The 26,259-nt window shown below is 43.7% G+C and overlaps 1 protein-coding gene across 1 annotated transcript in view; it reads right to left on the bottom strand.

Annotated features, from left to right (window-relative positions):
* The window catches only part of Rapgef5 (Rap guanine nucleotide exchange factor 5), a 236,612-nt gene extending 212,335 nt beyond the window's left edge, over window positions 1–24,277 (bottom strand). Inside the window, exon 1 of the mRNA XM_076920935.1 lies at window positions 23,968–24,277. Within this exon, the coding sequence (XP_076777050.1) occupies window positions 23,968–24,183 (216 nt within the window). The 5' untranslated portion in view covers window positions 24,184–24,277. The remainder of the gene's footprint in view (window positions 1–23,967) is intronic.
* Between the last annotated feature and the right edge of the window lie 1,982 nt (window positions 24,278–26,259).

Genomic DNA, 26,259 nt, shown 5'->3' on the forward strand with positions numbered 1-26,259 from the left:
ACTTGTATTTCTTATACAGCACAAAGGGTCCTGCTTTCTAATACAATCTTTTTACTAGGAAATTAAGGCCATTTCTATTGAGTTATTTATTTATTGTCTCCTTTTTGGTATAGTCCATATTCTTTTTAAAGTTTTCATTCTATTGCCTTTGTAGAGCTGGACTGGTAAACAGAGATTGCTCAAATTTGTTTTGAACCATGAACAAGATCTTAAGGTTTTCCATGACTCACAGTCCTGTACTGTCTGTCACATCCCTTTCTGAGTCCTAAATATCAACTCTCCAGTTTGATACAGTGTCCTGGTCTCAGTGTAGAAAAAGGGACACAGTGAGTGGCCCATGTCAGGGAAAGTGCTTGCAAACAGCCTTGAAATATGCACACCACTGACAGCTCCTCTATATAAGCCTGCCATTGTTCTTTAAAAAAAAAAAAAAAAGTCTTATATATGCATGTATGTATGTACGTATGCATGTATGTACGTATGTATGTATGTATGTATGTATGTATATGTGTATGTTGATATGTGTGGCACTTTGCCTGCATGCATGCTGGTATACCACTTAAGTGGCTGCAGATGATGCACTGGATTTTTTGGGGGCTAGTTTTAAGCCATTACATGGGTGCTGGAAATCAAATCTGAGTTCTCTGTAAGAGCAGGTGCTCTTGACCTCTGAGTCACCCCTCTGTCTCCTAAAGTTTTAGACTGGAAATTGTTTCAGAACTCATGGATAGAAAATAAAGCTGAATAGTTTAATTTTTTTTCTTTTCCTAAAAGATACACAGCTCCACAGCATCTAAGACGGGTGAAAGCTTTGTTTCTATATCCTCTTCAGTTTGATACTATTTATGTTCCTTGAAATGAAAATAGCTACAGGAAGTATTGGGTTGATCAAGAACTTTCAAGAAGTAAGAAAGTATACTTGGAAAGGGGATAGAAGTGGGCAGGTGACCAATGATTTCCTCATGTCAAGTTCGTATTGCAAAAGTCATGAGTTAGAAGAAACTTGTTGAAAGTAGTGGAAAATCTTAGAACAGTAAAGCATTGTTAAAATTCTAAGCATACATATAATAAGGCTTTATTGCCAGCTAGCTTTAAAGTCATAGATGATATCACAGACAGGTTGTACAGCAAGGTAACTATGTTTCATGTTACAGAACTGTACACTGAAAATGGTTTTATGTTGGAAACATACACTACATGCATTTTACACTAATTATAAACAGAATCATTGAAGAACTACATTTGATAGATCCTGAAACCCTTAACCTGCATAAAAATGACAATCTCCAAAACTACTCATAGTTCAGCTCATCACTCACACCCCAGGCTGAAGACTGCTTTCAGGGTGCCACAGGCTGTCCGTGGGTTATTATGGTCTGTACCATCCCAGCCAAAGTCCCCTCTTCATTAAGGGCAGGTTTCACTGGCAATTCTAGAAATGGACTCACAGGCTAATGAAACTCAGGGAATTATCTGAATTATGTGAATACCAACATCCATCTTATGTGTACCAAAAGCAGCACAAAAGTGTTCGGCATAGACAAACCCATACAGACAAAGATGAAAATGAGGACCGTTTCCAATTTCAGAGAACAGACTTTTCTCTTTCCACCCTCACCTACATTTCTGACATAAAGGTTCAGTGGTAGACCAATTTCAACTTCCATTCCCTCTTATTACTGACACCATTTGACATCCATGGGGAAACTTGATTTTGAAAGTGTTCCAGTGATAAATTAATTCTATGACTCATGAAAGGCAATTCTTTTCACACAGCCCTCTCTTCAGTCCTGCTGATGACAAGCTCTTCTGACTGATCACAGTCCTATTAGCCAGCAGGCGACACCCCAGACCTGTAGCCACCCCTGCGCTGGATTTCTCAAGCTCTTCTATGCCTTTGAGAGCAAGTCGCCACAGGGTGAGCAGAGGTACAGCTCAAGATGCTGTGGCTGTCGGTAAGGAGAATGTTTTATACGATCACCAGGGCCACACAATCATTCGCTTACAGGCATACATGTGTGTAGCTGGAACACACAATGCTCATCTCCCTGTCATGTATGCCAGGCAACCCAGCCTACTATGTTCTGCAATAGAAATAGACAGTCACATCGAGTGTTAACGTTTGATTATAATAATTCTACAGTTCTCACGTTAAGCTGTCAGTGAAGAATGCCTCCACTTCTTGAAGCCGCTTTGAATATTTAAGACATTCTACAGATAAATATTTAAGAAACTTGGAGCTAACACAAGACTGCCCTGCATCACCATTGTCTATATATTATATGTGTCACTGTGTCTAGGGAGAAGGGAAGATATGAGGAAGCAAGGAGGAGAGGAGAGAGGGAGGGGAAGGAATGGGAGAGAGAAGAAGGGAGAGAGATCAAATGACCAGGCAACCTTAGGACCCACAACAGCACTGTCAATGCACAGGTAGAGACTCACCACTAGCTTTTAAGTAAAGGGTTTCTATAAATAGATTGTATTTTGGATTTTCCAGAACACCCAACATTCCTAGCAGCCTTTCCTGAAAGGGAAGACTGTTCAACAAAGGAATGGAGAGAGGGTTGAAATGCAGCTCAGTGGTAAAGCACTTGATCAATGTGCGCAAGTCCAAGGGTTCAATTCCCAGCACTGCACAAACAACCAAAGAATGGGTTGATGTGAATTCCTCTGAACCAAACTGAAAAATAAAACTGAAGTGTGAGGTAAGGTCTGCCTGTCTTTTTTCATTTCTAAACATTAGTGCTGGAGGTGACAAAAAGGTCTAAACACCTTCTTACTGACGGGATGATTGATTTAGAAGAGTTTCCATGGTGGCTGTTAAGGTAGTAGTTTTCATCAACTTGACACAAACCAGTCACTTAGAAAAGGGAGCCTCATGAAGAATTGTCTCTGTCCAACAGTTCTGTAGGCACGTCTGTGGGGGGCATTTTCTTGATGACTGGTTGATACAGAAAGTCTCAGGACACTGTTGGCTAAAGTATCCCTAGGCAGGTGGCCCTGAGCTTTACAAGAAGGGTAGCTGAACAAACCATGCTGAGCAATCCAGTAAGCAGCACTGCTCCGTGGCCAATGCTTCAGTTCCTGCCTCAAACACCTTGCCTGGCTTCCCTCAATGATGGGTTATAAACTGTAAACAAAATAAAACTTTTCATCCCCAAACTGCTTTGGGTCGTAGTATTATCACAGCAATAGAAAGATAACTGATATAGCAGTGGAAGAAAATTAGAGCCCAACTCTAGAGGTCATGAAGAACTCAACCAAAGTCCTTGAACAAAGATCCAAGGAGCCATTAGGAAAAGGGCAGACAGTCAAAAGGAGAGGTGGGTACGCCTGCGGCAAGGCACCACTTAGCATGTATTCTGCAGCATTGGCAATGTTCATACATACACGGGTCATGGGTCCCCATCTCCAGTGAAAATATCCTATGTCTAAGCTGCTGCACCTGACCTTCTGGTCATAGCTTAGCCACGTCGTACACTGAGAGGTACTGACTCTCCGGATGATCACATGGATAACTGATCACTGTGACACTGGTACCCCACAGTGAGACAGTCTCAATGCTGCACTGGTAGCCCAGGAAAAGATCCACAATCAGAACGAGAACTTTGCTCTCTGCTGAATGTGGTTTCACTTTCACACGATCATAGGTTAAAACCTCTTTTAAGTTGAGCCGTCCTAAACCAGGGGCCAGCTGTATGCACACAAGCTCACTGTCTACACTCCGATCTACCTCCGGTTCCTTACCAATCACTGTTCTAACACTTTCTACAAACACTAGCACTCATTCTGTTACTGGGGCTGACTTTGGAGGACAGAGCAGTTAAGCTGCTTGTTCATAGTCACTGAGCTAGTGAGTGATGGTTCCACTGTTTGTGCTGGGCATCTTCCAATTTATCTTTTTCCCTAGAAAATGACTTGGTTCCTGCCCCCTTTGAACCCTGCTGACAGCCTTCTAATCATTCTGAAGTTGGCCCGCACGCATCACATTCTTCTGGGATTCTCCATTTCTCGAGTTTGAAATCAAGACTTCTCCAATTGCCTCACCCTAGATCCAATTATAACGAAGAGAGTATGCACACAGAAGAGTCTCCAGTTCACCAGGCCCCAGGAACAGACTAGTCACCTGAGAAACACAGAAGAGAGTTGGCGGGGACATACGTGTTGGTGTTGAAAGAGTGGAATTGATTGTTCTTGTTGATTCAAGACGATGGGGGAGTGGGGTCGGCCGCAAAGTTCACAGTGTTCCATCAGAGGCACTAGTGAAAAGCAGGTGCAAAGATCGGCATACCACAACACACAGAAATCTAAGAAGTGGAACGTGAGGGTGAAGTTCCCTTCAGGAATAACACCTCCATTCTGTGTAGTCAACTCTCTTCCCAAGTCCCGCCTCTCTGCCCAAGCCCTGCCCCCATCTTATCTCTTTTCCTGAGCCAAGGCCAACTCTGGAAGCTGATGGCACTGGACTTATCAAGGCCGGAAGAGAAGGCTGGTCCTGGGCAGGTGCAGTGTGAGGACAAGGAGGGAATCCATTTCCATCTCCCTGGAGCCACAGAACAGCCACAGATTGATGTCTACTTAATCATTTGAGTCAAAAAAAAAAAAAAAATACAAAACAGCTGTCACTTAAAAGTCATTTTAAAAGCTTGTTTGTCTTTGCATTAGAGGAGAAACTTCAACAACCAAGACAATTAATTTCTCACAGTCTCCATAACCTCCTGGAATCTTGGAATATTTCTGAGTTATATTCCTCTCAAGAGGAATTCGCAGAAGCTGACAGAAACAGAGAGCCAACCACTGAGTCATAGCGTCCTTTTCTTACTAAACTTTGACCCTTCAACTTTCCTTAGAACAGACTCAGCCCTATGACCAGTGACTGCCTAGCCTTCCACCTCTCCCCTCTCCACTCAGTCAGGCTGTGTTTCCTAGACAGATGCTTTTGTGTACTTGCAGGGACTCCAGTGTTACATGTGCTGGGCTACGGGGGCATATGATGTATGCGGTAGTTCCCAGCACCCATGTGAGACGCCACAGGAACATGCTACAAGCCTTATACAAAACTAAATTTACTTCATCACAAAAGCTACTGCATCCTGAAGAGCAGCTTTATTCTGATGGTGCGGGATGATGTTACGCGAGCTGGTGGGAGACAACTGAGGCTAAAGGAAAGAAGGAACCTAAGCCTTCATTATTTACGCTTGAAGGTGCCACAGGCATCAGATATGGCAAGAGGGAGAAGACAATCTTAAACAGGGTGGCCAAGAAGCCTCGAGTTTGCCATTGAAGAATGACATTTGAGCAACCCATAGCTAGTGAGGTAAGAGGGGTTGGGATTAAACAGAACAGAACAAAGGCCCTGGGGTGGGAGCATACCCAGAATGGTTAGCAAGAAAGCCAACAGGACTACCACAGTGCAAGAGGACAAGAGTATGGCTGTTTGACCCAAAGAAGACACTGTAGCCTTTGTATATAAAGTACATTGCCCCCAATAAGTTAATACGCACTCACCTACGTCCCAGTGAAAAGTAAGTCAGACACTGGGAAAGCCGGAAAGCTGTCTCTGCAACCTGCGTTGCCTAATAACTAACTTTGATTGTTATCTTACAAGTGGCTTTGTTCTCTTCGTAGTGCAACAGCAAGTCTAATTTTTTCAGCTCAAAGAACTGTCAGTAGTGTAATTGCTCAGTAAAGTATTTTTAGCAAGGCTTCATCAAAACAATAGTGTGTTGCACTTCATGCTTTAGCAGACCGGTTCTAAGGCTGGCAGGCTGCTTCTCTGTCTCCAGGTCTCAAAGAACAAGCAAGCCTGTTTCTTAGAGTTGATCACAAGTTCCTATTTTAAGTGTCAGAGGTGTATAAACAAGCTACACCCCACCTTCACCAGGGACACAGACCTAGACCCTCCCTCTAACAGACCAAGCCCTTTCGCATCTCTCCTCCACACTACAGTTTTACAGCAGACACAGATTACAAAGAGGTAGCTTCCCGAGCTTTCAAGGTACTCTGTCTTCTCATTAGGATGATTACAATCTATTGTGCAATGTGCACCATTTTGCAAAACTGACTTAGAACTATCAACGTCTCTCTCCTTGGGGCTTTGAGCTGCCAAGGACCGGATTCACGCTTTACTCATTTCGGTATTTTCAGCTTCAAGTGAGATAGATAATACTAATATTTTGCTTTTCTTCTGCTTCAGAGTCTCTGAAAGGATGACACTCCCAGTGTCCTCAATGAATAATGCAGTGAAAGTTGCTTTGGCCAATGAAATATGAATCAGTTACTTCAGGTAGAGAGCAAAGTAAAAGTCATGTGCGAGTCTCTATTGCTTTTGACATTTATGTCTCTGTGGAAGAGAATGTCTTAGGATAGAAGTCAAGGCTGGCACATAGTGGGCAACTGCCCTCAAGAGAACCCAGAGGCAAAGTGTTGTTAGAAGCAAGATGTAAGTTTTATTAAGTTTGATGATATTTTCTTGGGACAGCAAAACCTTTTCTACCCGAATGGACACAGCAACATGTAGGAGCCCAACATGAATCTTAGGAAGAAAAAGAAAAGATACAGAAGAGTCCAAAGGACATGACTGCATTGGATGGCAGTGGGATAAGGGACAAGCACCAGACCATAGGACATCCAACCTGGATTGAAAGAAACAATGAACAAAACCATCAGCTTGCTTTGCATTGTCTTGTGATTGGCTTTTACGCCCAGAGCTAATTGTTTAGACAGAAACTTCTGTGTTTATTACAGTGATTAAGAAACAAAACTGGTTTTGAATTTTATAGCTTTACTTCTCACTGGAGTAATGCTTTTTATCAGGTATCTAGGACAAAAGTCTCTATATAAAACGAGAAGGTTTGAGAACGTAACACGGATGAGCAGCTAAGACATCCACTGTCTAACAGAGACAGTTGTCCCTCAAGTCACTTAACAGTCCCCCCCCTTCTTCTTGAGGATGCTGTTTAAGGATGAAAGTAGCCTAAGACAATTTAAAGGGAGACTGGATTGAGTGAGAGCTTTTCTGATAATCATAACATGCCCATCATCCCAATGAAGAGGGCATTCAGCATCCTCACTCAGACGAAAGAGAGTCCTCAGCAGGGCCAGGAGAACTGACTACCCATGCAAGGGTAAAGAAATAGGAGCACTGTGTGAGAAAACAATGGGTGGAGACAGTAGGGACCTGATTCAGATGAGATACCAGGACAACAGCCCACCAGAACGCTAGAGGGAGGAAGACAGGGAAACAGGGCTGACAAAGCCAAGGAACCAATCCTGGAATGGGGTACTTCATCCAAGAAAAGTCTTCTAATATCAGGGTAAAGCCAACAACAGATTCCTCAGGACATCACAAGGAAAGTGATGCAAGACCAGAAAGCTATCCTGATCTCCAATGAAAGGACCTCTTTCCTGGCTGAGGGGTAGGCAGAATTTTCACTACAAGCTAGAGGGGCAAACATGCAGATTAACAAGAACCATCTCTATCTAGGGGATGAAACTGGAAAGAGAAGGCCTACTGTGACAGCTACTCCTGGTTGTTGACTTGACTACATCTGGAATGAGCTGCAATCTAGAAATGGATCTGTCATCTAGACCTTGAGGCATGGCGGCCTGAAAAGCTTAGGCCCAGGGAAGGTAGTATAAACCTTTAATTCCAAAAGACAGAGGCAAGCAGATCTCTGAGTTCAAGGCTAGCCAGGGACAGAGCAAGTTCCAAATCCCAGGTGTGGTGGTATACACCTTTACTCTGGGCCATACCTTCTGCTGGAGGCCTACATAAGGACAACAGGAGAGGAACTGTTTGTTCTTCACTTGCTCACACTTACTTGCCAGCGTATCTGTTGAGAGCCTACTTCTTCAGGATTCCGGCTTATATAGAAGACCAGCTGAGACACCTGACCTTGTGGGACCTGAGCAGCTACTAGATTCTTAGACTTCCCATTCACAGCTGCCCAGTGTTAGGTTAGTTGGACAGCAGGCTGTAAGTCATTCTAATAACTTCCCCTAACATATGGAGACATTCTATAGGTTCTGTGACTCTAGAGAACCCTGACTAATACATCTTCCCACCTACCCACCCACCAAAAGTCCTCAACACAGTGAGCAGAACATAGGCTCTTCCACCACTACCATTGACATGGGAGCCCCACTCCTCTTACCTATAGGCCTCCTATAGTAGCCAACATGACTACTTCTTAGAAGACATTATCTAAAAGGACTCTATCCCCTTTCTGGCAAACCTGAGCTCCTCTCTTCAGTACCCCCAGTGGCTTGTCTTCTCTGGGCAGTCAGCAACCAAGCTCTACTGCAGAGATGACAAGAAAGAGGCAAATGAGAAGGACCATGTTTCAAGCTGGACACACTGAACAGCATGAAGTGCTCTAGCATGATCTGCCTGGACTATATGAAGTCCTACACCAGACTCTCTCATACACAGTTTTTACAAATAAATGCACAGAAACTCATAAAGAAAGATAAAAATGTGTTGGAGTTGAGAGTCTTCATAGAAAACTTTTGTCTTAGATATTGCAGAAATAATCCAGGTACAGGAGTGCTTTCCTGTAATTCAAGCACTTGGAAAATGGAAACAGAACTATCAGGCTTCAAGGCCAGCCTCAAGTACATGGTGAGTTCTGGGCCAACCTGGGCTACTTAAGACCTGTTCTCAAAAAAAACAAAGCAAAGCAAAACAAAAATACGTAGCAACAGAGGCTGAACCTAGTGGTATACGCCTATACTACAATTTGAACACTAGAGGCTGAAAAGAGAGGGATCGAGTTGAAGGGTAGCCTGGGTTACATATGAAGACCCTGTCTCAAATATAGCAATAGAAATTTTGAGGAAAAAATGAGGGCTTATTTTGTCTCTGAATATTCCATTTACCAGGGCAAGCTATCCAGATGCTGGTATCAGCCTTTACTTTTTAAATATTAGATATAAAAGCTAAGAATTAGCTTCAACCTGACACGAGATTTCAATATAAAAGAACTGATAAACACACAGAATTGGTAATTGTGGTCCTGTCTTACGGTGAGGCTAGCGAAGATGATGATTTGGCAGAAAGCCAGAACCCTGAAAATATTTTTTCAGCTCATCAACACACCCACCCCTGAAACCCACGGGCAAAGGAACCAAAGGTGTAATTATTCCATTCAACTACTTGTTACCTCGCGAATGTAGTTTTGGCAGGCATTTCAGAACATGTTCAATACACAGTGACAAAATTCAGCAAGATCAAAGCCCCACATAAAGGGTTCAGAGCTCCTCTGCCCGGGCCAACAGGGCTGAGGTGTCTGGGAAAGCAGCAGTACCAGAAGAGGCTGCAAGTGAGAAAAAGCCCAGATTACTCCTGTCAGACAATGTCTCTCATCCTGAGCCTCAGCCACGGGAGGTCACACACAGGCATGATAGAAGGATGGCAAGTGGTTCACACTCCAGCACCGTAAAGGTCTTTTGTCAAAGGTCCAGAGACCTCTTGCAATCCTTCGTGGGTGAGCCTGCATGGCTGATTTAAAGAATAAGCCTCCTCCTCACTCTCCTCTAAATATTCACCTTCATCTAGCCAGTGCCCTCTGTGTTCATGTGCTTCTTCCTGCTCGGGCCACACCTTCTCACTGTCACACTTCATAAAGGAGCTGTAACTCCTCTCAGAACGAAACCCACCAAATGCATTCCAGCCTGGCTCAGATACTGCCCAAGATCATGACTGAGCCCACTGGGACTGAAATGAAGGACCCTGGGAGACATGGCCCTCAGAGATGCTGAAATGAGTTGCAGTGTTTAAGGGGGGTGGGGGTGGGGCAGCCGAGACATGCTGCTGCCAGAGATGGTCAGTCTCTATTCAGTAGCAGTCATAAACAGAAAGCAATGGGCTCCCAGCCTCAGCCACATGCTGATGGAGGTTAGCAGATTTTTGAGGCCTTTTGAGTCCAGCTCAGTTGTTGTCGTTACTGGTGTCACCGTGACAAAATACCTGAACAACATAATGAAGGAAAGACTCATTGTAGCTCAAGGCTGCAGAGCCCTCTGCCATTGTGCTGAGACGGAAACCATGATGGGGCAGGGTGGCTCACACGGCAGTGGTCAGAAAGCAGAAACAGAACATCTATGCTGACTAGCTACCTCTTTCTTCTACTTTCATCTGTCCCTCCTGAAACCCTCCTTTCCCTTCCCCTCCCCACTGTCCATCCCCCAGCCCCAGCCTCCTATTCCCATCTCCCCACTTCCACCATCCAGCACCCTACCCCACTCCCACCTACTAGATAAAGGGTAGGTTCCACCCCTCAATTAATGCTCTCAGAAAATCCTTTAGCTCCTTGACTGATTTCCTCAGTGCTTCTCAGTCAACCATCTGACCTGTCAGGATGAACTACCCACCAGAGCACCTGTACTGTCACCTGGGAGCAGCACCAGATCACCTGGAACTTGCCAAAATGCACATTCTGGGGTCCCATCCACCAGCTGCTGAATCAAACCCGAGCTTTCCTGCAGGATTTTCACCACTACAACCACTAAGATCCCTTTCACTTTTCAGAAGGCATTGACCTCAGACTCCCTCAGTCCTGTAACCTCAGACAGTGATGGTGCCAACAGCAACCACAGAAGCAGCATCTCACACTCACTGGCTACTCCACAGAACCAGCGGGTACCAGCTCTGCTCACGGATGCTGCCACACATGGGGCAGCTCAGAAACCCATTGCTGCATCTATAGAAGAATCGCCTGATCACAGAGCTACAAGGAAATTAGGAACACACACGTGAAAGCCCTCTGTAAACAGAAAGTACTTTGCAGAAAACAGCAGAGTGAGTCCCCGAACACTGACAGACAGAACACGCTGGCTGCTTTTGAAGGTTTCGTTTGATTTATGATAGTAAGGTAAAGCAAGTGTTGTGGTACAAGCCTGTGATCCAGCACCCAGGAGACACAGGCAGGATGGCTGAGATATTAAGGTGTCCTGGAATATGTTTAGGTGGACTTTTCACTAATGGGTTATGTGACAAGTATAGAAAGAAACATAAAAGTTTTACCGTGTGCTGCCTGAAACGTGCTAAGTTTGCCATGACAGATGAAAGGGAACATTGAGGATGAGTGGAGCCTATGAAAAAAATGTCTTCCCCAAATGAAGAGACTGCTGAATCTGGGAAGATGGATCAGCAGGTAACTGCACTTGCTGTGCAAGCCTTAGGACCTGAGTTCAAATCTTCAGCATCCAGGTAAAAAGACAGGCATGTCTATAGCTATGTATAACTTCAGAGCTGTAGAGAGTGGAGACAGGAAGGAAGATCACTGGGACCAGCCTAGCTCTCGATTCAGTCAAAGACCCTGTCTCAAGAAAATAAAAGAGAGATAGAACAAGACTTCTAGGCATGTATACCAACTCCCATGTGTGTGTATGTGCCATATGTACACTCACACACATAGACGCTAAAGAAAAAGAGGAAAAGGCCACCTGTAAGATCCCATGGGACAAAGAAAAGGACTACCATCAAGTCTTCTTCTGACATCTCTCCTGGCGTTCCACATGTGACCAAAAGAGCAATATTCTAGAAACAGATTTGTGTTCCTCCATATTACTGGTTGTTTATTTGTCAGACACCTAGACATATCTGGGAAGAGACACTTAGTTGAGAAAATACCTTCAAGTCTGTGGGGTATTGTCTCAATTAGTGATGAATGTGGAAGGGCCCAGCCTGTGAGTGGTGCCATCTCTGGTTGGTGGTCCTTCGTTGCATAAGGAAGCAGACCAAGCAAGCCATGAGGAGCAGGCCTGTAGGCAGCATTCCTCCATGGCCTCTGCTTCAGTCCTGGCCCTCAGATTCTTGCCCTGGTTGAGTTTTTACCTTGGCTTTCCTTCATGATGGACTGTTACCTGGAAATGTAAGGTGAAATAAATCCTTTCCTTCCAAGTTTCTTTTAAAATCAATGTATTTTATCAAGGCGATAGAAACCCTGCCTAACCAGCCCCTGGATTAAAGAGGTCATATAGAGAAATTGAGGCTTTGTATCATCTAGAGAGCTTCGAAGAAGCTATTGGTGACAGGGAAGCCCATTTGCAGCAGAGACCTAACTTTTGGGGGATGCCAGTATCCTGGGAAGAGCACCAAGAGCAGCAACTATAGAGTGGAACTGGCTTAAGTCTATGGGACAAGCTTTATGTGCCATGGTTGGCACAGCTAGACATGGAGGCCAACAGGGCTTGGAGCCCCAAGAATTGTGAATAGGTCATAGAAGTTTGACAGTGAGTTTTATACTGTTGAGATTTTGGTTTTGCTTTGATTCAATCATGACTGTGCACTGGTTATTCCCTCTTGGAATAAAGAAGTACTTATTTTTAATTTTATAAAAACCCATGGTTAATAGATTTTTGATATTTTAGAGTCTAAATTTTTATAGAAATGTTAGATTTTTTTTAAAAAAAAACTTTGAAATTTTTAAGTATTGAAAACTTTATGTTGAATACTTTGAAAGTTAAGTTATGATATTAATATGCAGTCTTGTGGATGAACAATAAAGGAAAGGTAATAGTTTAATAACTGATGTGTTTATATGTCAAGTTGACAAAGAGGTTGACTGTGCTAGTTGGTTTTGACACAAATGTAGAGATATCTGTGAAAAGAAAATATTAATAGGGAAAATGCTTCCATGAAATTGGCCTGTGGGCAAGTCTATAGGCCAAGTTATTGATTCTCTTGATTAATGATTGATGTGGGAGAGTCCAAATCGCTGTGGGTAGTGCCATCCCTGTGGTCCTAGATTCTATAAGAAAACAGGCTGAGTAAGCCACAAGGAGCAAGCCAGTAAGCAGCACTCCTCCATGGCTTCTGCTTCAGTTCCTAACTCTAGGTTCCTGCCTTGCATGAGTTTCTGCAATGACTTCCTTTGGTGACAGAACATGACCTATGAGTTACAAGCTGAAAGGAACCCTTGCCTTCCCAGGTTGCTTTTGCTCGTGGTCTTTATCATGGTATAAACCCTAAGACAGCAAATTAACCCTTTCATTTTCAGGTGTTCCTTCTACCAGTGTCTACCTTCCCACCCTCTATGACAGATGAAGTGAATACTAAACACTCCTTAATCTATTTGTCTGCAATGTGCCCAAAGGCTCTGCAGATGGAGTTGGCATCTCCATGTAGAAAGACTACTATACTACTCCAACTTCAGTCAGAAAAGGAGCACAAAATTAAAAAAAAAAAAAAAAATGAATTCCCTATCATTCATTGCTTTACAGGACGTAGGTATGCCTCTAAAAACAGAAACACAAGTCATCTGACCTAAACTAGGTCACATGGACACTAATAGACAAATTCAGAGGAACTATGTTCCCTGATGTACCACAAATTGTATTTTGCTAAATGAAATAGAAATTACACTCCTCTGAATTTCATCACACAGCTCCTTCTTTAATGCATAAATTGTTGTACATAATCTCATATCTACACACAAATCCACAGCACAGTCTGATGAGCAAACTACTCGCAGTATTTGTTCATGAGTGTAAATAACTGGAAGTGATAAGCTGTCTACTTCCTCCGATAGCAACACGAGAGAAAAACAAATTTACAATCAGCACGGAAGCCATATGTATTGGGCAACCACAAGTATTTGCACTACACCTCATAAGAGCTTCAGGTAAATGATTTGACAAGGTCATATTCAACCAAACAAAACCACCAATGGGGCTGGCATTTAAGTTGCTAAACCAGTTAGAAAAGAGTACAGGAAGAAAAAGTGCTACGATGCAAGAGCCCTGCTCTGAGACTTTTCATTTTACTAAAGGTCTGATGTGCTCGCTGGAAATCCTGAATCTTATTTCCTCTACAGACATTATAGACAGAGCACAATGAAAAGCATGTCAGAAGCAAGGAGCCAGCATCCCGTGAGCAGAACAGATAAACACAGGAAGGATCCAGAGTCACTTCCTGAAAGGCCTGCAGGACTTTACACAAATTTCAGGGACGGACACAAGGACAAGTCTAAATCTCCTGTCATTTTTGTATTAATGAATGAGTTTTAAGAGGCCTAGAAGAGAGACATTAATTTTAAATTATACCTAAATTCTTTAAAACATAAAAACAATACAAACTGTGAGGAAGTCAATAATAATTTAGCTTTATATCCACACGCAAACATGTATACACACATTTTGTTTTGTTTGTTTTTTGTTTGTTTGTTTGTTTTGTTTTGTTTTGAAACAGGGTTTCTCTGTGTAACAGCCTTGGCTATTCTGCACTCACTGTGTAAAACAGACTGGCCTCGAACTCGCATAGATCCTCCTGCCTCTACTTCCCGAGCACTGGGATCAAAAGCCTGCAGCACCACACCCAGCTACACACATGTTTTTAATTCCCCTTATTAGAATTTTATTTCCTTACTTTTCAGATGAATTATTGTTGGTTGTTATAAGAAAATTTCAATTTATTTCCCCTTGAGGTTTAAATCATTATTTAAGCAATATCAGCATTCAATGCTCATAAAAATTGTTAATGGAGGGGCTGGAGAGATGGCTCAGCAGTTAAGAGCACTGGCTGCTCTTCCAGAGGACCCAGGTTCAATTCTCAGCACCCACATGGCAGCTCACAAATATGTGTAACTCCAGCTCCCAGGGATCTGACACCTTCACACAGACATACATACATGTAGGCAAAACACCAATGCACATGCAACAAAAATCAATAAATCACTTTTAAAAGAATTGTTAATGGAGTCTTAATATTACATATTCCATACTTACACAAATACAGATTTTTTTTTAGTCTCATGCATCATTTTAATGCCATAAGATATACTGATATTTTTTACAAACTCTGCAGGATTCATCTTATCCCCGAAAGAGACTTTCACTACACAATCATACCATATTAAAAAGTAAACATGGCAAAGTTGAATTCTTTTAAGCCATTTGATAGGTCCTCAATTATTTTTATTTTAAGTGGTTCAGTGACTTCATGACCATGCTTCTGATTTCCTAATATGTGAAGTATTTTTTCCCATCTGCCTATTATTATTATTATTATTATTATTATTATTATTATTATTTTAAAGAGACCTGAGTCTTGCCATAGTGGCCAGACCACCTCCAGCACCAGCTCTTAGATTCAAACAATTCACTCCCCAGCGTCCCCTCACCAGCAGTGGGGACTACAGGTGCGTTCATACATCCTCAAGTTTAAGTCTCAAGCTTATTGTTATTACATAAATTCTGGGTTATAAGAAACACCCTTTCCCTCTTCTCCCCATTTTTCATAAAGGCTGAAAAAGAATCTTGTTTGCTTTCCAAATCTCCCCATGGATACTGTGGCACAAAAACTAACAACACAGACGCTTCTGGAATGTGGCTCCCCAGACTTCACCTTCTAGATGACAGCTATTCTGATAGGGTGGCTGGCCATTCAAACCATGAAAATCAGCACCCAGTCCTGGGAGCCACCACTGGGGATGCTGGGAAGAAAATGGCTGACACTTTCACTAAGGCTTAAAGTATTCCACATAGCTACTATCTAACTTGCCTGGTGTTATGATTTCTAAGTCTTCCCCTGTGACACTTGAGAAAGGCCACTTTGAAATTAGTCACAGGTGCATTGACCTCTGTTGTTTCCTCACTGAGTTGGTCACAGAAAAGTTCTTACCCTCTCTGGCCCATAATTTCCTCACAGGTGAGCATACGTCATCCCCTCAAGGGGAGTTAAGTTGTAATCCACAGCACACTTGTGAGCCTTGCCTTTGTATCCTCATTTATGAATGATTTATCATAATAATCCTAGCCACGCACACATGCATGAAGAGCCAAGTTATCCACTTTGATGATTCACATTAAATTTTACAAATTCTTACAAAAAAGCTTCCAGATCTCATATCACCATGGAATTACCAGTATTCATAATAAGGGCTGTTATTCAATATTGAATTAATTTTTTTTTAAATCACAAATATTCCAAGCTTTTGCCATTGACTTAGCTCCTGGCTTTCCATCTATTTTTAGCTAAGCGAGTTACCAATTACTGCCAACTCAATTTAGGAGACAAGGCAAGTGTGAAATTTTGTTATGCTACCAAGACTTAGACATCACCTAAAATAGTCACTTTATGTTAGAGTATCACGTTTTTTTAAAAAATTCAACTTGACATTGCATACAAAAGTAAAAGATTTTTGTGCTCACACTTTCATAAAGACATTTATAAGAGGTAATTTGCCTAGAATAAGCATCTAGTTAAGGAAGAAAAAAAATAACTCCAGTGTTCCTAGTGTTTTATCTACACTGTATCTGCACTCAGAAATCTTAGACTGTGGTGTCTCCTTACCAAGGATGATGGAGGCTCCAGGATTTTAAGGTACATCTCCTACAAGAAATCAGAATGGTGGTGCTACCACATTGTCTTGAACCCTTTTCTATTACAATGATAAGGCATCATGACCAAGGCAACACGTAAAAGAAAGCATGTTTGGAGACCTACAGATGCAGAGGATTAGAGTTCATGATGGCGGAGCAAAGGCATGGCGGCAGGAATAGCTGAGAGCTCACATCTTGATCCATAGGCATGAGACAGAGAGAACACACTGGAAAAGCCCACCCACTGTGACACACCTCCTCCATCAAGGCTACAACTGTTCCTTCCCAAATGGTTCCGCCCGAAAGGAAACAAAGTATTCAAACCTATGAGCAGAGGGCACTGTCCACTAACACCTTTGTTCTTCCACAACCAAAGTCTGTTGCAGGAGAAGGAGGAATAAGAAAGAAAGTAAACAAAGTGTTAACTTGCCATTGTGTCCTTGTACTAAAATGTGATGGAATTAAAAATAGAATAAACAAATGTAGAGTTTCCTTCCATCCCAAGTAAGTACTTTTGGGAGTGACAACCATAGAGGATTTTACTGTGGTAGTAGTAGAATATTTTTGTTTTTGGTTTTTTTTTTTTTTTTTTTTTTTTTTTTTTTTTTTTTTTTTTTTTTTTTTTTTTTTTTTTTTTTTTTTTTTTTTTTTTTTTTTTCATGTTCCTGAGGTAGGGTCCCATAGTAGCTCAAGCTAGCCTGGTGTTATGCAGTCTAGGCAAGCCTCTGCAAACACTGGGGTCGTAGATGTGAACCACTATGACCAGCTGACACTACAGAATGTTAGAAGTAGTCCTTTGTTTCCATGGGGTTGGCATCTGTAAATTCACCAACCACAAATTAAAAATAATTGGGGAATGGGAGGGTCCACACATACAAACTTTTTTCTTCTGTGTCACGAGTTTCTAAAATACAACAAAAGAACTACTGGTATAGCATTAGCATCATAGTGGATCTCATAAGCAATCTAGGTGACTTAAAGTTGTGTGTGGGGGGGTTATGTGCAAGCGCTGTTGCATTTTATATAAGGGATATGAGCATCAGCAGTTTGGTACCTATGAGAGGTCCTAGAACCAGAGACCCTTGGATAATAGAACTGAACTTTATCTGAAGCCATGGTTAACAGAGATTTAAAACACTGTGTTTGAGCTAGCAGTTTGTCAGCCAGCAGATGCAAGGATATCATGATTCTCAGGAAAGTTCATCAGATGTTCTTGTTGTTGGCTCAGACTCACCTTGCCCACAAGCCTCCAATAATGGTCTGGTTTTCTTATAGGATACCATGAGCAATAAAGAAGTAAGCTGGCCAATGCACGAGGCATAAGGTTGACCTTTATTATGGAGGTGAGCCTGGTGATTTTTTTTCCTCTTTGTTCAGAACATTCTGACAGCTATTTTTAATTCTGGCAACTATTAGTTACCATTCACTCATACCCATAATATTTCCCCCACTCTCCCTAGCCCATACCCAAATAGGTCAGGGAGAGCCTGACTGTGCTAAATTGAAAGAAAAGTTAGTCTGGCTTTGCACCAATTTGTTGAGCATTCTCAGAGTGGCAAGGTGCTACCAGCAAGTCCCATAAGCTATAGCCCCTTAAGAGCCTTTGCCCTTTCTGCACTAGAGAGCTAGACAATCAACTCAAAACTCAATGTTCTATGGGGCCTGGCTAGCCTGGACTCAAACTTCCCTCCCTCTTCCCACCTACACAATCTGAGATCTTGGGCAAGCCACCTCTGTGCTTCAGTTTTCACATCTATGGAATGCACATAGCCACATCTAACTTACGAGCCTGTTACAAGAGCTGAGTGAAGTTTCTGCCACAGGTATATACATGATACATGAGTCTCTGAATTTGATATAAGTACAAAGAACAAATCATATTCTCAGCTTATAAGACACGTGTTTAAAACATTAAATGAGCATACCGGTGTAGTGTGCAACAGTGTATATTTCTCAATCAGTGAAGACAAGTTTCTGGCAGAGGCGGATGTTGAGTCACACCCATAGTGCTCCAGTTTGGACAGAGGAAAAGGGTCACTCTGTTTCTCTTCAATAGCAATCCAAAGGGATTGCTCATGCCTGCACTCTCAGCATTTGGGAGGCTGAAGTAGGAAGATGCCACATGTTCAAGGCCAAGCTGAGAGACAGAGTGAGTCCTAGGCTGACTTGATCCCTCAGTTTAAAAGGGGGTAGAGGCGGGGTGGGTGGACACAAGTAGTCCTTCCTAGTTTTTGTCCTTCTATTCTGAATCTGCCACAGGGCCATCAGCTAGTTAAGTGTAGTAAAAAGAAGGGGTCACAGGAGGAAAGTAAGCCGCTCACCTGAAATGAAAGCCAAAGGCCGAGCATCACTAGAGGACAATAGTGAGCCGAGCATCACTAGAGGACCATGAGGAAACACCTATTGTGAAAGCCAGTGGCTGAGCATCACCATGGGACCATGATGAAGCCAATGGCTGAACATCACTAGCAGACATTGCTATCCATTGTGAACAACTGAGTCAGCTACCTACTGTAAATAAAACATTTTAAGATAAAGAAGAACATCCCAGAGTCTAAGAGGAAACATTCCTATAGCAAAACCCAAAACTCCATCTTTCTCTACATGCCATCAGATGCTGTCACTTCCAGCATCTGATGGCATGTAGAGAGAGATGGAGTAGTCATCAACAGCTATTCTACATCAATCTTGGAAATAGCCTGGTTACAAATACTTTTAAAGAATTTTAAAAATTAAGGTGGAAGGCCGAGACAAAGGGGGAAAAGGAGGTAGATGCCAAAAGAAGTAAAACATAAGAGGAATGAATCACTTTTAATAACAAGTTTTTTAATAACAACAAGATCAGCGATCCTTGCACAGATGGCTAGCTTCAAGTGTGAAGAAGAAAATGGACATCATAAAGCAGAAAGTAAAAAGACTTCTGAGTCTACTGAGGCCATATGCAAAGGATGGAGGAGACAAAGACACACACTCAAAAGAGAATTTGCCACATCAGACTGGAACAAATGCATGAACTCCTAATGACACTTAAGACAGCTCTGGTTATTGATGAAGGTTGTTAGTACATTAAAGCATTACTATGAAAAATGAGGAAAACAGGATTTCCCCTTCTTTCCTATGCAGCCTGAATACCAGAAAATCCAAGTAATTCCCGATAGAATGCTCTTTATGAACACCGTTCTAGATGATAGGTGCAACAAGAATGGCATATTTAGACTGTCAACAACACTCCCTAATGAAGATGGCTTTAGGAATTAAGAAACTAAAACCATTAGGTGAAAGGTGGAAGGTAAAGTGACATCATTTGAGTCCATCAGTCAGTCCTCATTACTGAAAAAGACAGCCTGACATAACAGCTTCATGAAGTGACATGGACACTTGGCACACCACTACCCAAAAAGGGTATATATATATATATATATATATATATATATATATGCTTTTGAATTTAGTCAAGCCTCCATATGGAATTGTCAGGCTATTGGGATGGAAGAATGGGTTAACTAACACACAGAAAGTAGGACAGAGTCCTGGACTAAGGATTCAACTGTCTTGCAAATCAGTATCATTTTTTAAAAAGGGGTGGAGTCTGTTATAAAATAAAATAGACTTAAAAGTTCAAGAATCAAAATCAACATGTGGCACTGCTTAGTTTCTGATTCTAATAATTACAACTAGAAAGGCATCTTTGGGAGAATTTGCATGTAGGAATTGTACTAAGAAATGTTAACTGTCTTAGGAACAGAAAAAGCCACAAGTGTTTTGTTTGTTTGTTTGTTTGTTTGACTTGCGTTATTTTAAATAGGATCTCAGAACTCACTCTGTAGCCAAAGCTTGCAATCTTGACAGATGTGTGTTCTAGGGATAAGCCACCATGCTGGCTCAGAGGAGGGTGCTGGTGGCTGTAATGTCCTTATCAGAGATATAAGGTGCAACATTTATGAAATAACCCAGAGGTATGCTTTAAATTATACCAGATATAACCCCCTCCCTAACCCACCCAATTACCACAAAGGAAACAAGATTGGTATAATGAGACTCCAGCACACCTCATGTTGCCATTGATGTTTTAAAAAATGTTTCCATAGAAAAATGTAGTGAAAGTAAAATGTAGCAAGTCTTCCCCCACAAAGCAAACCTTAGCTTTTGCTCTTCTTATCCAAATGAGGTGCAGTCTTCTTAATGAGGATGTACAATGAATTCAATACTATTAGAAACAACAGAACAGAGGAACCAGGGAACCAAGGAACTGTGCTGCATTAACCAAATGACAGCTTAACTTGTCCCAGTAAGAGATAGTCTGCAGTGTAGTGGGCTGAACAACACAGTCCACAGAGAGCTGAGATTATGTTGGACAGTCTCAAACTGCTGGCGTCTAAGACAACATGGACAACAGCAGACAAACTACTAAGTCAGATCTTAGTATGATTCCACCTCTTCACCTACAGTGCAATACTCAGCTGCTTTGTTCCAAGTGAACTTCTTTTAATTGGGATCATTCAGCTCCAATCTGGAGGTAGGGCCTCAGTTTTTAAGAGTCTCTGAGTCATGATGCCTTTACATTACAACGTCCTAATCAAGGGAGCTACCCAGTTAATAACAGATGTCCATCACCTCCTAATCAGCCTGGGACATATTCCACGATTTGTCTCTTCCTCTCAAACCCCTTCTTATGGACCATTTACATCATCCACACAATTCTTATGTTGAAGCTCAAACCATTACTTTGATGGTATATGGAAATTTGGGGGAAGCATACCATGATGGGACTTTGGCAGTATTTAGATTGTATTTAGTTGTGAGGGTGGGGCCCTCATGATAAGATTAGTGGCTTTATAAAAAAAGAGGACAAGATTGTCCTTTGACCCTGATGAAGAAAGGCTATAGGAACGGGTAGAAGAAAATGGGCCCCTGCAAGGCAGACAGAGCCCTGTGCAGAAACAAAATTAGCCTGAACAGAGCTTAGGTTTGCCAGCTGTCATAACTGTGAGAAAATAAATACCTCTTGAAGCCATCCAGTTTAGGGCATTGTGTTACAGTGTCTCAAGCTACTTGAGCTACTTGACACAGGAGCACATGATTTTACTTTGTTTCCCCTTCTTTCAAACTTCTTCCTATCCCCTTGACAAGAGGGTTACAAAAATTGCAACAGTAGTTGCCCTAGTTAGTGTTTTTTGACAGGACATAACCTATAGTCATCCGGGACTCTCAACTGAGAAAAGGCCTCAATGAGATGGCCTGTAGGCAAGTCTGTAGGGCATTTTCTTGATTTGGTGATTGATGTGGGAGGACATTGCCTACCCTCAATAGTGACACCCCTGGGGAGGCTGAGCAAGCCATGGTGAGCAATTCAGTAAGTAGCATTCACTCCTCCATGGCCTCTGCTTCAGTTCCTGCCTCCAGCCAGCTTCCTGCCTTGAGTTCCTCCCTCAGCTTACCAGCTGTGGGCAATTCTAAAACCTTTCAGTTGATGGACTGTAGGCTACAAGACAAAATAACCCTTTTGCTTTTAGCCATTGTGTTTTATCACAGCAAGAGAAGTCAAACTAAAATAATCTCCCCCAAAGCAGGAGGGAGAAATTTGTTGTAAAGTAGGAGTTTCCAACAGTGAAAAACTTGACACTCAATCTTTTAAGAGAGACATGCATTTAAGCTCTTAAAGAATTAATACAATATATCATAATCGAAGAAGAATTATTAAAGTAGGTTATTTGAAGGGCCCATATGCTGAGTAGTTTGGAAATTAGGGTAGTCTGCACACTGACAGCGCAAACATCATCATCCCAGGTAGCAAGAAACTAGAGTCCGTGTGTAGATGAACGCTGCAGATGGATCTATGCAGAAACTTGGACAATTCCTGGCAGATATGTCTTCAGTATTCTGTGCTGTGGAAAAGTAACTGTCAAGGATAATAGGAACACAATCTGACCTACTTTCCCCTAGATTCTTGCAAAGTTATAATTCTGGATCTTGTGTTTATTTAGCCACCCTATCTTGAGGACACACTTCCTGCCTTTCTTTATAAGCAATCCTATATGCCACACATCAAGATTACTGCGTGGAGTGGACAGAGCTTGGGGACTCTTATGGAAGAGTTGGGGGAAGAATTGCTATCCTGAAGTGGATAGGAACTCCACAGGAAGACCAAGAGAGTCAACTAACCTGGACCCTGAGGCTCTCAGAGACTGAACTATCAAGCAGAGAACATACACAGGCTGGACTTAGGCCTCCCCACACATATGGAGCAGATGTGTAGCTCAGTCTTCACATGGGTCCCAAACAACTGGAGCTAGGGATACCCCAAAAGCTGTTGCCTGTCCGTGGGATATGTTCTTCTAGCTGGACTGCCTTGTCTAGCCTTAGTGGGAGAGGATGTGCTTAGCCCCCACAGAAACTTGGTGTGCCAGGGTGGGGGATCTCGGGGGCGGGGGGGGGGGGCATACACTCAGAGGAGAAGGGGAAGGGGAAAAGTATTGTGTGTGGGGGGGGGGGGGTGACCAGAAGGGAGGGACAGTGAACGGAATGTAACGTGAAATTTTAAAAAAGATTATTGTGTGGGCAATTCTGAAACTTTTCTTGTGGCTGACTTAAAAATTATCTAATTGCACGAGACAATCCTAAGAACAATCCTTTAAGGTGGCCCCTAAGAAGAAAATGCCTAGGAAAGTGAAAACACAGCCTGGAGAACAAGAACTGTAGCAATTCAGTTCCTTTTCCTATCCATAGGAAGCCACAACAGAACAAGCTTCCCCAGCCCTTACGTTTCCACAAACCAATATCACTGGATCTGTGAGTCTCCAACTACTGTCTCCTTTCCAGACAGATAACTAAGACTTCTAGTCAAAAAATCTAAATACGATGTCTCAGTAAATACTACATGATGATAAAAGAAAAAAAAAGTATGAGTAGGATGTACCAAGGTAACCTCAAGCTCTGCTGAATCGGACAAGTCAGTGAGAGCTTACTGGTGCATTCTGAGTGGCTTGAGGATCCCCAGCATGACAAGCAGGTCCTTCTTTTATCATTAAAAAAAAAAAAAAAAAAAAAAAAAAAAAAAGATATGTCTGGCCTGCTCAGGTCGTGAGATGCATTTAGAACACCAGGAAGTCATATCTGAACACACCATCAGAAAGTCGATATTTGAGATTCCCGGGGGTCCTACCCTCTCCCACCCTAGGGGGCGTCCCGGAGTACTAAGTGCTCGCGGTGCTAGAACTCGGGAGCAAGAAGCTTCCCCAAGCTCTTCCAACTCCAAAGTCTCCCCTTCAGCAGTGGCGGCTGCCTACCAGACATTACTATGAGTCTTCCAAAACGCACGTCGCAGGCCACCTGCAAATAGGACCCGCTGCAGGCCTGAGACTTTCTGTGGGACAGGGCTGGTTGACTTTGTCACCGGACACCTGCAGCTTCCCCACAGAAAGCAGCAAACAAATAGCCCTTCTTACTGTGATGCCCAGGCGCCCGGGTTCGCTCAGGTGCATTAGGGGGGGAAGGGTGACCGTCGCAGCCCGAGGGGCGCCCCCAACCCCGCCATCCCGGGCCCCTCTCCAGCGGAGTGCCTCCACCTCCCCAACTTCCAGCCACCGTGTGGCGGGCCCGCGGGGCGGCCGAGGGCTCCACGTGCGCGCCCGGGCCACTCACCCGGGCCCCGGCGGCGCTCCGCTTCCTCCGCAACGTGAGCCCGCTCCGCAGCAGCGCAGGCAGGTCCCTGAGGCGCGGTCGCAGGGACGCGGCGGGCGGCTCGCGCTCCGGCTCCCGGGCGCTCGGGCTGCGGCGCAGGGGGCCGTCGGCCGGGGCCCCCGAGGCCAGGGCCGGGCTCTCGCAAGGCGGCTGCATCTTGACAGAGCCCACCGCCATCCTGATGCCCTGACGGTTACGGCGGCGCCAGCGGCTGCTCTCCTCCGCGCTCGCCTCCGCGCCTTCGCCAGGCAGCGAGAGGGCGCGACTGCGGCTCGGGCGCGGGACGCGCTACCAGCCGCTGCCCATTGGCGCGCGCCCGGCCCGGAGCCTCGGCCCTGCGCACCGCCCCGGCCCCGCCCAGGTGCTCCCCGCCCCGCCCCGCCGCTCACCTCCAGACCGCCGAGACACTCCCACCGCCCGCGGAAGGGGCCCGGGAGCGCCGCGTGCTCCGAGCCTACACAGGTGCGCCATTCCCAGAAACCTCCCTCTGGCCCCATCCCCCCCCCTCCCCCGAGACTAAAAAGTCCCTTTGCTCCGGCCAGGAGTGGCCTGGACTGCGACCCAGAAGGCTAAAAGGTCCTCCTCCCTCCCGCGCATAGCCTAGCCCCACAGCACAGTCCTTATCCTAGAAATTGTGCAGACTGGGCTTCTCGGGACATCATTGCCCGCTCAGTGGTCCGCTGGGCACGCTCCTCGTGAAAGGGGGAGAGGAGAAAACTAGTTGGTTTTGATGGGTGCTTAGCAAAATAGGTGCAAGTCTGGTGGCCCGAAGGTGAATCTCTGCTAACGTGTTGGAACCTGACCTCCCTGGAAGCTTTTCTGTGTGTGATGAATGTGCTTCGTAAACTGTAAAGGCTTAGCGCGGTGTGAATCACTGCTTATACAATTCCAGGAGGTGGGAATTGTGAAGCGCCCAGTGGAAACCATTCCAGGAAGGCCTTCAATTCCAAGGGACGGAGGACGGGGAATCTTCAACAAGGCCTTTGACCCCCTCAGCACTAGGACCCTGAGACACGCTCTTTGCCTATGATGATCAAGATCTGAGAAACCTTGTTCGCATTTACTTTTTTTTTTAATGACAAGTAAGGGTATGAAGTCTACGTTACTACTGTGCCCCTCACACAGCAGATGCTTGGCCAAGTGCACACGGAAATGTGGCCGGGTAGGGAAAGTGAAGATCTGCCCTTAAGAAAAGGGAAAATTGAGCCCGGTATAGCTAAATACTGAGAAGAAATCAGTTAGTGCCTAAACTCTTGCTAATTGCCAAGTGTGTGTGAATACTGAAATCTCCTGGGAAGAACAACAACGTAAGCCAGGGCAGGAAGGAAGTTTACACGGTGTCTTAAAGCTTAGGGCCCTTCAAGCAAGGAGATTTGAAATTGTGATTTCAAACTCTTGGGTGGCTCACACAGAGCCAGAGAGAACCGCTGGACAAGGAGGATATGTCCTGTTAGAGAAGGGTGACGTCATAATGAAGACGTAGGGAGAAAAACAGAATTTGTGTTGTCGACTTACTGCAGAGGACTTAAATTTTGTTACCTTAGCCCGTGTACGTTTACTGAGGAGGAGTCAGTAATCGGCCTTATAGTCTGTTATGGTTTCCAAATGTCTGTCATGCAGATTTATCCCAGAATGAAACTCTGTATCTGTACACAACATCAGACTCTAGATTTTTAGGTTAAAATAATACTTAGTCATTACCTTGAGTTCTCAGACATCACCTGTTTCAAACTCCCTATGATGTGCCAGCTGAGGGGGTGGTGCTGAGGGGTTGGTGCTTGGTTCACAGAAGCAGCACCCAGGACACTCATAGTTAACACTCTGATCTGTGGGGCCTTCGGCCATATCATCCCTGAGAAGCAACATTTGAATTATCTATGAATTCGCTCTGCTATAGAAGAGATCACATATGTTCTGTCTCCTTGTTGACATTCTCTGTCTTCACACAAGTTCACTCGGCTTTTCTTCCTTTGGCTTTTTGTTTGTTTTTTGAAGAGTCTCATGTAGCCCAGACTGACCTGAAGCACCCTATGTAGCCAAGGATCGTGTTGAGCTCTTTGCAACCTTTCTCTGTCTTCCACGTGCTAGAATTACAGGCTTGCACTACAAAGCCCAGATTCACAGTTTTCAATATAAGACTTAGGAGTTTGAAATTTACACCGTAGGTTCTATAGAATTGACCATGCCATGTATCTATTGCATCAGTAAGGACTTTTGAAAAGTCTGTTTAGGTTAAAGTCGTAAATAATAAAG

The sequence above is a fragment of the Arvicanthis niloticus genome, chromosome 23 (assembly GCF_011762505.2).
Source record: "Arvicanthis niloticus isolate mArvNil1 chromosome 23, mArvNil1.pat.X, whole genome shotgun sequence".
NCBI classification, from domain to species: domain Eukaryota; kingdom Metazoa; phylum Chordata; class Mammalia; order Rodentia; family Muridae; genus Arvicanthis; species Arvicanthis niloticus.